At 39.9% G+C, this 13,933-nt stretch overlaps 1 protein-coding gene across 1 annotated transcript; it reads left to right on the forward strand.

Annotated features, from left to right (window-relative positions):
• Positions 1 to 217: 217 nt before the first annotated feature.
• urb1 (URB1 ribosome biogenesis homolog) lies at positions 218 to 13,350 on the forward strand. Its single transcript, XM_026297303.1, has 39 exons — positions 218 to 442; positions 617 to 756; positions 847 to 998; positions 1,087 to 1,216; positions 1,304 to 1,400; positions 1,480 to 1,565; positions 1,650 to 1,775; positions 1,882 to 2,012; positions 2,097 to 2,292; positions 2,391 to 2,528; positions 2,607 to 2,780; positions 2,865 to 2,997; positions 3,103 to 3,222; positions 3,312 to 3,424; positions 3,552 to 3,671; positions 4,163 to 4,279; positions 4,390 to 4,528; positions 4,612 to 4,770; positions 5,104 to 5,303; positions 5,399 to 5,617; positions 5,697 to 5,882; positions 6,005 to 6,839; positions 6,942 to 7,146; positions 7,225 to 7,411; positions 7,485 to 7,543; positions 7,631 to 7,818; positions 7,913 to 8,023; positions 8,102 to 8,165; positions 8,254 to 8,422; positions 8,609 to 8,711; positions 8,807 to 8,967; positions 9,059 to 9,170; positions 9,419 to 9,525; positions 9,752 to 9,895; positions 10,099 to 10,208; positions 10,338 to 10,547; positions 10,739 to 10,983; positions 11,449 to 12,027; positions 12,999 to 13,350. The coding sequence occupies exons 1-39, from the start codon at positions 316 to 318 to the stop codon at positions 13,181 to 13,183; spliced, it is 6,777 nt and encodes a 2,258-aa protein (XP_026153088.1). The 5' UTR covers positions 218 to 315; the 3' UTR covers positions 13,184 to 13,350.
• The last annotated feature ends 583 nt before the right edge of the window (positions 13,351 to 13,933 follow it).

Raw genomic sequence — 13,933 nt, forward strand, 5'->3', positions numbered from 1 at the left:
TATTTATAATAGCACACGTATTGTTCATCGTCTTTAAATCTATATTCAATTACTGTTCGAGAAAGGTTAGTGGGTCTTCATAAATCATATCAGGTGGTTATTGAATAAATATTTACTGTACATTTGTTTGTGCAGGAACGACACTTTTCCTTTGAACAACGGAACTTAAATTCAGCAGTCAACGTTTCCAACCGGACGAAATTTTGGATACATTTTTGTTTACACTGCAACGTGGGTCAGTGTTACAGACGGTACACTTTAAGGTACACTATAAAACACTATAAGTCACCAACATCTGTTTTCCTTCGCGTTAAAATGAGTAAAAAGCGCCGCGGCGAAGACTCGTCAGAGCCAAATACTCCGGTGAAAAAAGAAAAGGTCCCGGAGTTTAACGGGACTGTATTTAAAGCCATGCTAAAAGAACCCACCACAGCCATGAAAGGTGAGTGCATATAACGTTATGTACGTTTTATTATTGTTACTCGCATCTTACTGGTGTTACAGTAAGTCTTAATAGTAACTTGTGTCTTCATTCAGCCGCCATCCACGTTATTTCCTGCAGTGTCTACTGTGATCTGCTTGGCTTTGGTTCAGCTTTCTGTTTTATCCAATGCAGCACTGGGGGCATTCATATCCACTGCCAAGAAGCTGCCTTGCTCTGACCTGTATGATGTAGTTGAAGGGTATATTAAAATCTCTATGGAGTGTGCAGAGATCTTCAAATTGCTAGAGGGAGAAAAGCATCTAGAGAGTGAGGTAAGCTGAAGTACTTTCTGAGGGAATGGGACTGACTGGTTTCCTGTTTTTAGACAAGTAAAGCTTTATCCCAATCTTGCTTCTGTCCAGATGATGCTGATTTTTGAGAGCTTGGAGATGATTCTTCTAAGGACAGCCAGTGACCTGTCTCACTTCAATATGGTTGGCAATGCTATTGTGAAAAAGATGGTTTCTAGCCACATGAAACTTCTGCAAGGATCTTTCCATTCACAGAATCACAGGTTGGTCTTTTTTCCTCAGTACTGGAACCTCAGTCCTCAGCATAATTTCAAATTTGCCTGAAGTGTTTTTGTTCTCCCTTGTGAGCAGATTTGTACGTCAGTGCATCAGTCTCCTGTCTGCCTTGGTGTCTCAGGGTCCAGAAGCAGCTAGAGAGGTTTTAAGTCACATTCACATCAATAAAGCTTTGTCTGGACTGGTGAAGAGAAAGGATAAGAGGGTGTGATGCATCATTTGCTTCTTTCAGTTTTCAGCTTGTATTGGAGTTGTATATGTATATGTTTACGTTCTTCTCTACATTTTTCAGGGAAGACCTGATGTCCGCATGACTTTTATCCAGTTTGTTCTGTCCTTTTTGGTGTCTGGAGATAATGCTACAGTTGGACAGATATTAGAAAGCAAAGGTAATAAGCAGATATGGATTACAGTTCACACAATGAAATGTTGTTCCTGTATCTTTGACATGTCAATTTGGTGTGTCAGAGCTCCTGCCAGAGATCCTTAGTACAGGAGTGAAGGAGGACAGGTTGTCCATAGTCAGTCTGATTTTGTCCACACTGAAGACTAGAGTAAGTACTGAACACTTCACACTTCGCAGTTAAAACATGAATTTATGGATTTGATATTTATATTTACTGTTTGTTTCTCTGCAGGTTGTGCTGAACAAGGCCATAAGTAAAACACAGAAAGTGCGTTTTTTCACACCTGCTGTATTGGCCAACATTGCATCTCTGTATAAATGGAATGGGACTGTGGATGCAACCACTGATGACAACAGAGTAGGTTATTTGCTTTGAGTCTTGTGTTTGTCGACATGAAAGCTCTGTGAGTCATATTTGCTATCTAAGCTGTGGCTCAAGCGTTTCTTTCTTTATTTTTTGTAAGATGGAGGAGAATTCAGAGCATGCTGGAATATCAGTTGTTCGGGAACTTGTTCACAGTTTCCTTATTGACCTGTGTTGCTCTCGTAAACATGGCATCAGTTTTCATGATGCCAGCTTTGGGACAGCTGGCAGGTAAGTGATCTTTTAAGAAATTTCTAATTAAACAGTTTTACTTAAACCTCTCATGGTGACAATAGGGTTTTACATTTTTTGCAGAGCTGGTAACATTGTCTTACTTCAGTTCCTGGTGGGGCTGAAGCAGGCTACAGATGATGAACTAGTGGCGGACTTGGTGGTAAATGTGCTTAAAGCTAGCCCTGATATTCTGGCCAGATACTTCAAAGAGACTCAGTATTCATACACTCCCCGCCTCAAAAGTGCTTGGCAGGACAATGTTAAGTTACTTAGAAGGGTAATTATTGCTGGTTTATTTGTTTATCTTGAGAGCTAATACCTTGTTTGTCTATTTTTAAAAATATATTAATGGTCTTTTTTGCAATTTTGCGTTAGATCTATGAGGCACAACCAGAGTTTTCGACAATCTTCCGAACCCTGGAGGTCATTCCTCTTCCTCGGTTGCTCTCCGTGATTACAGTGACATCAGTTCCTCCTGTCTGTAACAAAGCTTTTTTCACACAAGGCCTCAATGTAAGTGATAAATGAATTTGTTTAGTAACCACTGAAAAGTAATTTGAAAATGCTTAGTTCTTCTCTTGTATCTGACAGCTTGCCAACACAGCAGTGCAGTTCACAACTTTCTCCATGATGAATTTCATCCTGAAGAGAGCCAACAAGAATATAGAGTACCTTTTGGATAAATCTGTGTGGCACAACTCAGATGTGTACACCCATGACATGATGGAGGAGTTGGTGCAGCAGTACAGAGAGACACTCAGTAAGGTAAGCTCAGGAAAGATCTGTCTTAATACTCACAAATAATAAAGATTCATCATTCAAGAATCAAGACTCCAACTTTTGTTTCAGATTTTACCTGACATGATGAGCATTGTATCGACATGGCAGTTACTTAGCAGGAAGGACAAGGGCAGTGGTCAAGAAAACAAGACCAAAGCTGAAAGGGCTGCTGATCAGGCAGATAACAAAAAAGACATGCCTGGTAATATATTTTACAGTACATGCATACTGTTATTCTAATCAGTTATGTAACACAAAGGAGAAAAGCATTTGTTATTCACTGTCTCATGTATTTTCTCTTGAACAGTTGAGGCAGCTGAGGTCATTCTGCTCAAGGCTCTGATTCTTCAGGTCATATGTCTTTACCAGAAAGTGGTGCCACATCTGGTTAACCAGTGCAAGTTTGACTTCAGCAAGCTCTTGAAAAGTACGTTCTTTAAGTGGATACTTTAAGTATTATTGACATGTTTTTTTAACAATAGATTTTAAAACAGAATAATTGTTTTATATTTCTAGGTATTATGTCAGAGAAAGGAATAAGGGAAGAAGTACCCCCAGTTTTGCAGTATCACATACTGCAGCTGGCCTTAGATCTTCCTGCAAGCAAGTTCTCCTGGTTCCGCATACAGGTGAAAACAAAATACACTGTTAGTCTTATTTTATGGATACCATGTCATTCTCTATGAGTGTGGTTTAGAAAGTGTTGGCTTTTATCAGCATTGTTTCTAATGTGATCTGTATTGCTTTTCTTTTCAGGATGTTGCAGATACAGAGTCATTATCTGGAGAGAAGTCAGTACTTTATCTGCTTCTCATGATGTTTGTCAGTACCAGCAGTACCCACTTAAAAACCTCCACACAGATGCTGATTCTTAAAGTAAGAAACTTTCTTCTTTTCCTCCTGGTATAGGTATTTGGATATTTCAAGTCAATTTAGGTCTTCAAACCAAACAACTATGAGTCTAGATAGGTCTTTACACCCTGTTTTACACCACTGTAGTCCACCTGGGAAATCAGAGTGTAAATGGATTCTTTTTTCTGTACATTAGAAAGACAGATGAAATGTAACAGAACAACACTTTGTATATTGTAACACAAGTTCATCTCCTAGTATTTATGACGGGTAAAAGAGTGAGTGTGTGTGGTTGTTCGTCCATACGTGGCCCTGTGATGGACTGGTGACCTGTCTAGGGTGTACCCCTGCCTTTCACCCAAAGAGAGCTGGGATAGGCTCCAGCAGATCTTGTGACCTGAAATAGGAATAAGGCGGTATAGATGATGGATGGATTAACACGTCTCATAACTGTATTGCTTAAACTCAATGTTAGATAAAAGATTATCTGTTTGTATTACGTGCCTTGTTTTCAGGTGCTAAAGGACACTGGTGTGTTTGAGTACACCTGGACTGAGCTTGAGCTCTGGCTCAACCAGCTGGCCAGAATAGAGCCAAACCAACAAGAGACTGTAATTCAGTTCTTGGAGAGGGTGAGTCCATCTATGTAACATGTTATGGTGTTGGTTAAACAAAATAAGAAACTTATTTTGAGAAACATAGAATTTATAAATGAACATAAACTCCTGCTCTCTTGGTCTAGGTGTTGGTGAAACTATTGTGCAGTTCCTACACATACACAGATAAGGTTGCCAGCCTGGTGCAGGACGCAGCCTTTCTTCAGGCTAACCTGAATAGCCAGGAGGGTGACGCTGCCAGTATCCCAGTCTCACACATAGATGGTAACTGTTTAAAGATTGTATCCAAGCAGATTGGATTGGATTCAGCCAAAAGAATGTCTGTGAAATTTGAAAATGTGTTGTAGATGTCTTAGACATGCTGGATGTTATTATGGAGGGTAACAATGGTGAGATGGAGGAGTTTGGACCATCTCTAAGTGAAGACCTCATTATCCAAACGTTTCCCTTCAGTGTGTTGGTACCTGCTGCTCTGGAGGCCAGGAACAAACTGTCAGCAGACAAGGGTAAAGCATTAAACATTAAATCAAATGTGGTTAATAGAACCACTTGTTTGGAGCAGAACATGTCTTGAGTTGTCAAGCTGTTAGTTGTAAAGTTGCATACATAGAAAATGCATACATAGACTGCAAATTAGTAAAAACAGGTGTAGAGATGATGCACATCTAAAACATTTCTGTTTCAGTTTGATAATTTAAAAAAAAAAAATGCATTAAAAGTGCAACTTTACACTGTAATGAATCCTGTACTTTATAAACTTCAAAAAAGTTTTTCAGTTTTTCAAAGTTAAATGTTGTATGCTGTATGTTGCCAACCATGTGTGTTCTTTCTTCCCTCAGGAGTTGTATATGAGTACTTGTCTGCTGTGCTCTCTGATGTGCTACATTGTCAGAGAGAGCCGCTGCCTCTCTGTCTGGCTCTGATGCAGTATGATAAAGAGCTTGTGTCCTCCGAACACTCGGCTTCTCCTCATCCCTCCATTATACACTTTCATCAGTATTATTCCAAATGGCTGCCACAACAGTGCCAGGATGAACCGGTCAGTTTTTGGTGCAACTAAGAGATTATTTAACTATAAGTATGACCACCTGTAATTTATTTTGTATAGAAAATAACAGTTCTGTTTTTTTGCAGTTTAAGTCCTTTGAATGCCATTCAAAAGAACTGCCAGCACCTGTTTCATTAACTGCACTGATGAAAGATGCTTATAGCCAAGGGCCGAGCGCTTTACTTAAAGGCACTTTCAGGGAGAATATGGAAGGATTTCTAGCTTCAATGTTGCTGACTGATTTTCCAGTAGTAATCAAGCAGATTTTACTCTACATCAAATCAACAGTGGAAAAGTTTGGCACGGTAGGAGTACAAAACAAGCTTATTGCTGAGACCCCTACAAGTTTGAAAATATACAATTACATTATGTCCTCCTGCACAGTTCTCCAAAGACATAGGAAGTGTCCTGCTGAAGACCTTCATGGGAATACTCCAGGATTTGGTGACAAAGCTTCAGGGCTTTCAGGAGACCACAGAGTCTGAGCCACCAGCAGAAAACTCAGAAGATGGATCAGACCTCTTCCTGGAACTCAGGCAGTCACCCACAGTAGAAGCCAACAAAGAGAAGGTTGGCAAAAACTTGGCAGTCACTTTGATTTAACGTTTTTTTTAGCTATGACCAACAACGTAAAGTTAATTTCTACAGTTGTTAAGATTTATTATCTCTAATATCACTCCTTCTGTTTTTAGATTCTTGTTTCAACTCTTCGCTCCATCTTCAAGCATCCATGTTTGGAGCAGTGGTTTCTGGCTCTGGAGCTTGATACTTTGCCTCCTCAAACCCTGAACCCTGTTAGACTAAAGCACTTGTGTGCTCAGCTGAGCGATGACATTCTGGCCCTGCTGAAGACCAGTGCCCCCACACTTTGTGATATGGGTCATCTGGAATTTCTTGAAAGCTACATGACAGGTATAGAAAAAGCTGTGCTCAAGGAACTGATGGAGAAGTGCTCCCAGGTTGTAAAGAAACAGTCCAGACCTTTTCAGGCCCTCCTGTCTCTGCACAGCTATATGGACTCCTGTAATGTGAGGGAAGTGGTCTCCAAGTTGCTGCTGCTCCCTTGTGAGAGCCTTATATTACCTGGCAGGGAGGCCACACAAGCTCAGCTTAGTGTCTATGGCCATGCTGCACTGCAGATCCTCACAGAATATAAATCTAAGCCCCAGGACCACAACATCTTTCTCACCCAGGCACACTTCCATGGCCTGGGCACCCTGCTTTTGTCATGCTCCAACCCAGCACTGGAGGCCTTCCTGCTCCAGACTCTGTCCAGTGAGCCAGGCAGTGCTAAGCTTCTCCACACAGATGTGCTGCTGCACTGTCTCCATTGGCCTCGCCCAGACACTCAGGGAATCGGCTGCCTGCTGCTGCAGAATTCCTCTACCCACCGCCTCTGCTTTGAAATGTGGTGTCTACAGCCAGCAAACAGGCAGACAATCTTAGCCCAAATAGAAACGTTTCTCCCACTGATAAGTACCTACTTACAGATGGCAAGTAGAGAGGATCCAGCCAGACCCAAAGATGGTTTGTACAAAAAAGTTCACTCTTTTTTGAAAGGTCACTCTTTTTGTTTCATAGTCACTTGTATATTAATTTAGACATTCTCATTTTGCGCGTTTGTTACAGTGCAAAAAGAGGTTTTACAAGCCTTGAAACAGGGATTGCTTACCAAATTGTCCCAGTGTGTTCTCGGAACCCTGACAGAAGACTCCAGGGCACAGCTTCCTGTGACGCTAGCCAGTCTGATCAAGCTTTCTGCAAACATCACAGACATCAGGGATTTGGTTAATACTCTTCCCAATGCTCTTCAAAAAGTGGACAGTTTTGAAAGGTATTAATTTACTCCTAATTAAAAATTTGAATTTACCAGTGTCACAAATTATTAGCTTAATGTTTTTTCCTCTTCCAGATGGCAACTAGTACCTGTTATCACTGAGAAACTGATTGATTGCCCAGAGGAACAAGAAACCTGGAGGAAGTCTGTCATAACTGCTGCCCTCAAGTGTCTCATTGCCTCTTACAGTCGCTCTAAAGATCAGGCAACTTCACCTTCAGAGCAGGAGCAGAGCATCCTGGAAAGACTGCAGCAACTCCTAGTGAGTTAACTATTTCAGGCATACTGTGCAGGAATGTGTGTTCAGCATTTCATCATTTAACATCTTTTCACAGACATCTGCTGAAGACATAACTGCATCTGAATGGAATGGCTTCGTCAAGAATGGACTCAAGTAAGTTTGTTTGCTTATTTGTTATTTCTGGTAGATCTTTGAACAAGAGTAACACATCACATATTTTAATGAGACATTCTTCTGTAGATATCGTTACAGAGACCACCACTTCCTGCACACCTTGAGAGGCCTGTTGGATCTGATGTACAGTGGTGGTGAAGTCCAGAAGGATCTGATACCTTTATCCACCCTTCACATGATGAGCAGTAGCCATTCTCTTTTCTTGCCTACAATGTTGGAACCTGATGAAGAGCCGAGCAGATTTCAGGCTAAAGGTTTTGCACATGAAAAAGTTTAGATAACAAACCTGAAACTGAAAGTTTTATTTTATCATTGGACTTAAACACACTTATTTTGCTGTCATTTCAGAAGGATTAGTGTCCCTTCTTCTCTGTCTGGTGAAGAAATGCCCAACAGTCTGTAACATTGACCACTTTGTTGTACTTCTGGGAGCATATGGCGCTACACTGAATACAACAGGTATTGTGTGTGTGCGTGCGTGTGTGCGTGCGTGTGTGTGTGTTCTCCTTTAATGTCATGTCTTATTTTATTTTTCAGATCAAAAACTGTTACAGCTTCTTCAAGAATATGAACGAAACCATGTCAGTCTTCTGAAGTTTCAGTAAGTTGCATTTGTTTTTTATTTTACAATTGTAACAATTGTTGTACTTTTTGTTGCAAACACTCAGCATGGATTTTTCGAACTGTAGATCCTTCCTGTGGGGCCCAGCAGCAGTGGAGCACCACAAGACCAGGAAAAGTCTGGGGTCTTCTCTGTGGAAGCAGGCGAGCTCAGATGAGCTGCTGGCTCTACTGAAACCTGACAGGATGCTGCAAACTATTGCACACTTTCCCCAGCACCACAGAATCATCCCACAGGTTGTTATTAATTTTCCATAACTACATTATAAGTTTATAGCCTACTATTATAGCCTATTTTCCCAAGTAACTGGAACAGAGCCTTTCAAGTGTTGTTTTGCATTTATTTGAATGAATCTCTTTGAATGAATGTTTTTGTTTTTTGGGTGAACTTTTTTCTATATTGTTTTATTTTCTCTCTTACAGAATTGTAATGAAGTGCTGAGCAGTAATAATGCTGTGAAGGACCTAGGGAAATTGTATGATCCCTGTTTTCTTTTGCCTCTATTCAGTGCCATACTGCGGCCAGGTGATTATATTTGAGTGCTGTTGTCATCACTCTCAGTCATCATTGTAGGTTATACAGTGCTTATATCTGTGCCTTCCTCATCCTCTTCCTGACAGAGTGTGTGATTGACTGCCTCAAGTTTGTATCCAGTCATGCTCTTGGAGTAACAGTAATGGCTCTAAGTAGCTATGATCCACAGGTGAGAGCAGCAGCGTATCATGTGCTGAGCTGCTTCTACCAACACTTAGAAGGTGCTCGGTTTCGAGAGAAGAGACAGGTAAATTGTTGGAAAAGCGGTGTATGAGTATTACTGGTATATGTATGGAAATTGCCTCAAAAACACTGAATAGCTTGTTCTTGTCAAACAGCTGCTCTATTTGATGGACACGGTGAAGAATGGAATTCGAAAGCAGAATCAGAGACTTCCATTTGTCCTGACCACTTACATCACCAAAGTGGCTCAGCAGATGCTGAAACCTGGTGTGTAACCCCAAAAATTCATGTTAGTCCCAGATCACTTTCAGTAGATCCATGGGTATTTTCTTAATGATTTTTGTAAGACTTCTTTAAGATTTTTGAAACTGAATCTCTAAATTATTTCAAAGTAAACATTTTTATATTTTTGTTTATTTTATTTATTGCATTTTTTCTTTCTTCTTTCTATATGGTCTATTTTATACTGCCCCCAGGGTCATTGAACTGTTCTTCTGTTTTTTCTGATCTCCCAGAGGACCACATGTATGTGGTATTAAACAGGTTTCTGCTGTCTCATCAGAGTTTAGACTTCAGACGTGTCCCTGAGTTCTTCAAGCTATTTTATGGCTTTGACTTGGAGGTAAGTTAAACTGTGGAAAAACTGTTTTTGTTTTCTTGTTCTGCACATTAATAATCACGATAAGGGAATCTTACTGTGGACAAATGACTGTCCAAATAAACTGTCCTTGTGTCAACAATATTCAGCCTTCATCTGTTTGTTGTTCTCTACTTTATCTTGGTGTTACATGTTTCTCTGAAGGGAGGACAGCCACGACAGTATGACTGACGGTCTGTTTTTTCTGCAGCACAAGGTGGAACGTGAGTGGATTCTGAGTGTGCTGGAGGAGGGGATAAATGATGGACACTGCTATGAATTGTGTGACCAACAAGGCATCTTTCAGATCCTTTTAGGCTTCAGCAGCAGCCCCTTGTGTGATGAACACTCCCAGGTACACCCAATGAATTGGAATAATTTAACATGTCAGCAGTCAAGACAGCTGACAGTCTTAAACTAATTGCGCCAAAGGATTAAAAAAAACAAAAAAAAAAAAAACAGAAAATGGTCTGCAATCAAGCATGAACTGGTGCCCTGAAGTGCACTTCATAAGGAAATGTCTAATGTGCATACATTTCACATGTATCTCTCCACTAGGCACAGATCATCAGAGTGTTGTGTCAGGCTGCCCGTGTGCCCAAAGCAGCTAATAACCTCACCAAGAGCTGTGGTGTCTTAACATGGATAATACAGGTGGTTGAAAAAAGGTAAGCTTAAGCAAAGGGTCCAGTAATGATTTAGGATCTTTATATTGACATGATTATTTGTATTACTAAAACAAGCTCTTCATCAGTTTAAAATCTTCTACAGAAGGCTGTTCTTATTCCTCTCATTAGGAATCTAGACCAACAGCTGCTGAGTGCTATTATAGATCTGCTCCATGTGCTGTGGTTTACTAACCTTGGGCAGAAGGAAAAGCATCAAGGCAATGGAGCCAAGACCACCTCTTCAACAGAAGAGAAACCTCAGAGCTCAGTGAAATGTCTACCTTTGCCACTCATCAATGAATTCCTGTGTGTGGCATTAACTATTAGCAGACACCTCAGGTAAACCACCACAACTATCTGATACATTCAGCCGTGAAAGTGTAAGAGCAGATTAATTTATGTTTCAAGACACTTGATCAAACATTGAAATCAAAAGTTGACAAAAGTTGAGACATGAAGCAACACCACACGTAATAAATGTTAATCCTCTGCTGGTCAAGGATGTCACTGTTTGTTTGACCTCTTGTCAGGTTGGGTTTGAAGCCCAGTCAGCTCAGACTGTTTCTGCAGAGTTTTTGCTCTGCACTAAAGCATCGGGAGACAGCTCTCAATGAAAATAAACAGGCTGGCCGCTTCACACTCCACCCACAGCCACTGTCATGTACCGAAGCCCTCTCTTTGCTCCTCTGCTGGGCCTCCATGTCCCACAACACAGCTCTCCTTACTCATATACAAGCCTTGTCTGAAAAGCACAAAGTGGCCAAGGCAATGCTGGGTGAGTGCCATTAAGTGTATCCTTTAACAAATTCTGTCACACCAATAAGCTTATGCAAATGTTGTTACGGTTATCTTTCCTTTCAAATAGGTGGACAAAATACTGTTAACATGTGGTAGAAAAGAAGATAATGACCAAAAAGACAGACATTAATTCCTCAAAATATTATTAAAATTTAATAGTACTCTCTGGGCCTGCAATGAGGCCAAGCCAGTTATATAGCTGGCACTGAAAGAGTATATTGCAACAGCACTAATTCCAATTATTAAGTGGTCAAGACTTGTTGCTCTTCTGCTGATATCATATTCTCCCCTCTGTGAGGAAATCAATAGGAATGAGGCTTAAAATGTTTGATTGTATTATTTAGGATTTTTTCTCTAGAGAATTTAGAGTCTGTTCTGTTTCACAGTATGCAAATAATTCTTCATATCTATAATGGTATAAACATAGTTTTGTACTTTTCAGGGATGAGGAAGGATAAGGCCCGAAGTAAAGGCTCCTTTTTCCAGGCCCGCACACAAAAAGAAACTCTGGCAGAGGATACAGAGGATGCGAAACAAGAAGAGCGTCTCTTGGCGGAGTGTAAATTTTACCTCAGAAGTATCTTTATTCACTGGGAACCTGTGTTTCATGTCTCTGAATCCCAGTCAGTTCAGTCAAGAGACAAATTGGATCCCAGTCAGTTGGCTTGTGATACTGCACACCTGCTTACCAAGTGGTCTCTGAGGTGCTTGGTGGAGGACTCATATGATGTAAACAGAACAAAAGAATTCATGCACTGGGTTGAAAAGGCTGTGATAAAGCACAAGGAAATTGTAGATGTTGTGTTGCTCGATCCTTGCGTAAAAGCAGATCTCCTTCAACTGTACCATCAGGCCTTTGAAGCTCAGTGTCAGCCTAGCATTTCATCAAGAGTGGAAACCCTCCAGCAATTCACCAACATTATGATATCCTTGCTAGAGACCAAAAGCCACCTTCCAGAGCTGCATCAAACAGTTATCTCTGCCTGCCTGCCAAAAGCCACACATGATCCATCTAAAAGCGGTAAGAGCCTGCCACTTTATTTACAGACTCTTGCATACTCAAGTGCATATAAAAGAGTATCTTATCAGTGCTGCAAAAACAAGTCACTCAATTGAAAACTCATATTTTCCCTCCATACTACTAAAGGATCACTGTTTTATTGACATAGTGGCATCACAGAGATATATAGAACAGTAGTTCCCTAGCCTTCAGCAAATACTCTGCAATAAGTCAAGTTGCCATGACTCAGCTTCTAGATACTTCAACAAAGACAAACAAATTCAGTTTGGTCATGAAGCCATTAAGTGGTATATGATATTAAAGCTAATCAACCTAATTTTCAGTACCTAGAAGATCCTGTGGGACTTGAAACAATCTCACTCCATAAGCCACTTTTTAACACTCTGACTTGCATTCTAGTCTTTTTCTTAGCTTAACATGAATTGCAGCCTGGTTGTGACTAAGTGTACAAAAGACAACCTTTAGTCCAAAGCAAGTGTTAGCTGACAAGTAAATTTCACAATACAGAAAAGGTGATCTGGTTACTGCTAATGAGACACACTTTTTTTTCTTTTTTTTTTTTTGCCATTTGTGTCCTATGACTTATTATGCTATTAAAACATTTAAAAAACATTTAGCTGAAATGTGAAAGTGAATGAAGACATTATGCTTTGCAACATTTATTGTACTTCCCATCAAATACCAAGCATTTGTGAAGTGCTACTCCTACAAAACAGTTCAGTCAATTGAGTTTACTTAATCACATTAGTAGAAATCAGTTTAATTGTATTATCCCTTTTATATCGCATTTGCAGTATTATTATTTAAAAGCTATTCAAAGTACAAATCATAAAGATCTGTAACACATTTTCAACTGTAGATTAAGACTGACATGTAGTGACATTATCTGGAAAGCCAAATGACACTTTGTCTTTCAGGAAGATGACAGGTTTAGTATAAATCATTTAAACCTCTTGTTTTATCCTTTCTAGAAGCGGGGCTATGTCTGATGTCATTGTACATTCATGAGCTGTGGAGTGGAGCCACATCAGCAGAGCTCTTTCTGTCTCATGTCAATTTGGTGACCAGAGGCAAGCATAAAAGACAGAAAGAGTCATTGCCAACTCAATCCGCCATCAGAGCCATCTGTGTTGACATCCTTACTATGAAGAGTTAAATGTGACATCTGAACACTGCTGTGTTGTTTGAATTAGACCTGTTTACAAGAGTTTGTATATTTACACTTTGCTGATTTGTTTTATGTAAAAATACTGAAGACATTTTTTAAAATGTTATTAAAAATTTGTACACACATCGCTATTAAACCTCTAATCTGTTTCCATAGCTACATGTTCATCATTCTGATTTTGAATGTGTCCATCACCTCTGATTCAAAAAGCGCCATAGTTCAGACTGAGTCTCAGGTCACTCAGTTGATATTCTGTGCCTTCCTTTGATTTTGGACCTGGGATTCCTGCAATCATGACAATACAGTTTTTACTTAAAGTAGACTTGTGTGCCTTTAGCCAAATTTAGTATATATGTATGTAAAGGTGTGTGTGTGTGTGTATATATATATATATATATATGCGTCACACTTACCTTGGCAAATTTCCACTGCAAGACATTAAATACAATGTGAGAAAGAGGAATCCCACAAAAGCAGCTAGGATTATCCATAATATTATAACAATAGAATCTGAAAGGGAAGAGGGACATTGTGATATCTTTTGTGTAGAAGAAGCCAAATACAAACAATTAGACATGATACTTACATTTATTGTATTTAAGCTTGCTCTCATCCACAATCAGAGGATCAAGGTAATCATAATAATATTCCCATTCATATGGAACAGTGCTGGTAGAGTTCTCCATTACAGCCATCATCTTATTTTGGGAGAGAAGCAATGCAGTCTCATCCCAAAAC

This window comes from Mastacembelus armatus, chromosome 13, assembly GCF_900324485.2.
Source record: "Mastacembelus armatus chromosome 13, fMasArm1.2, whole genome shotgun sequence".
Classification (NCBI taxonomy): domain Eukaryota; kingdom Metazoa; phylum Chordata; class Actinopteri; order Synbranchiformes; family Mastacembelidae; genus Mastacembelus; species Mastacembelus armatus.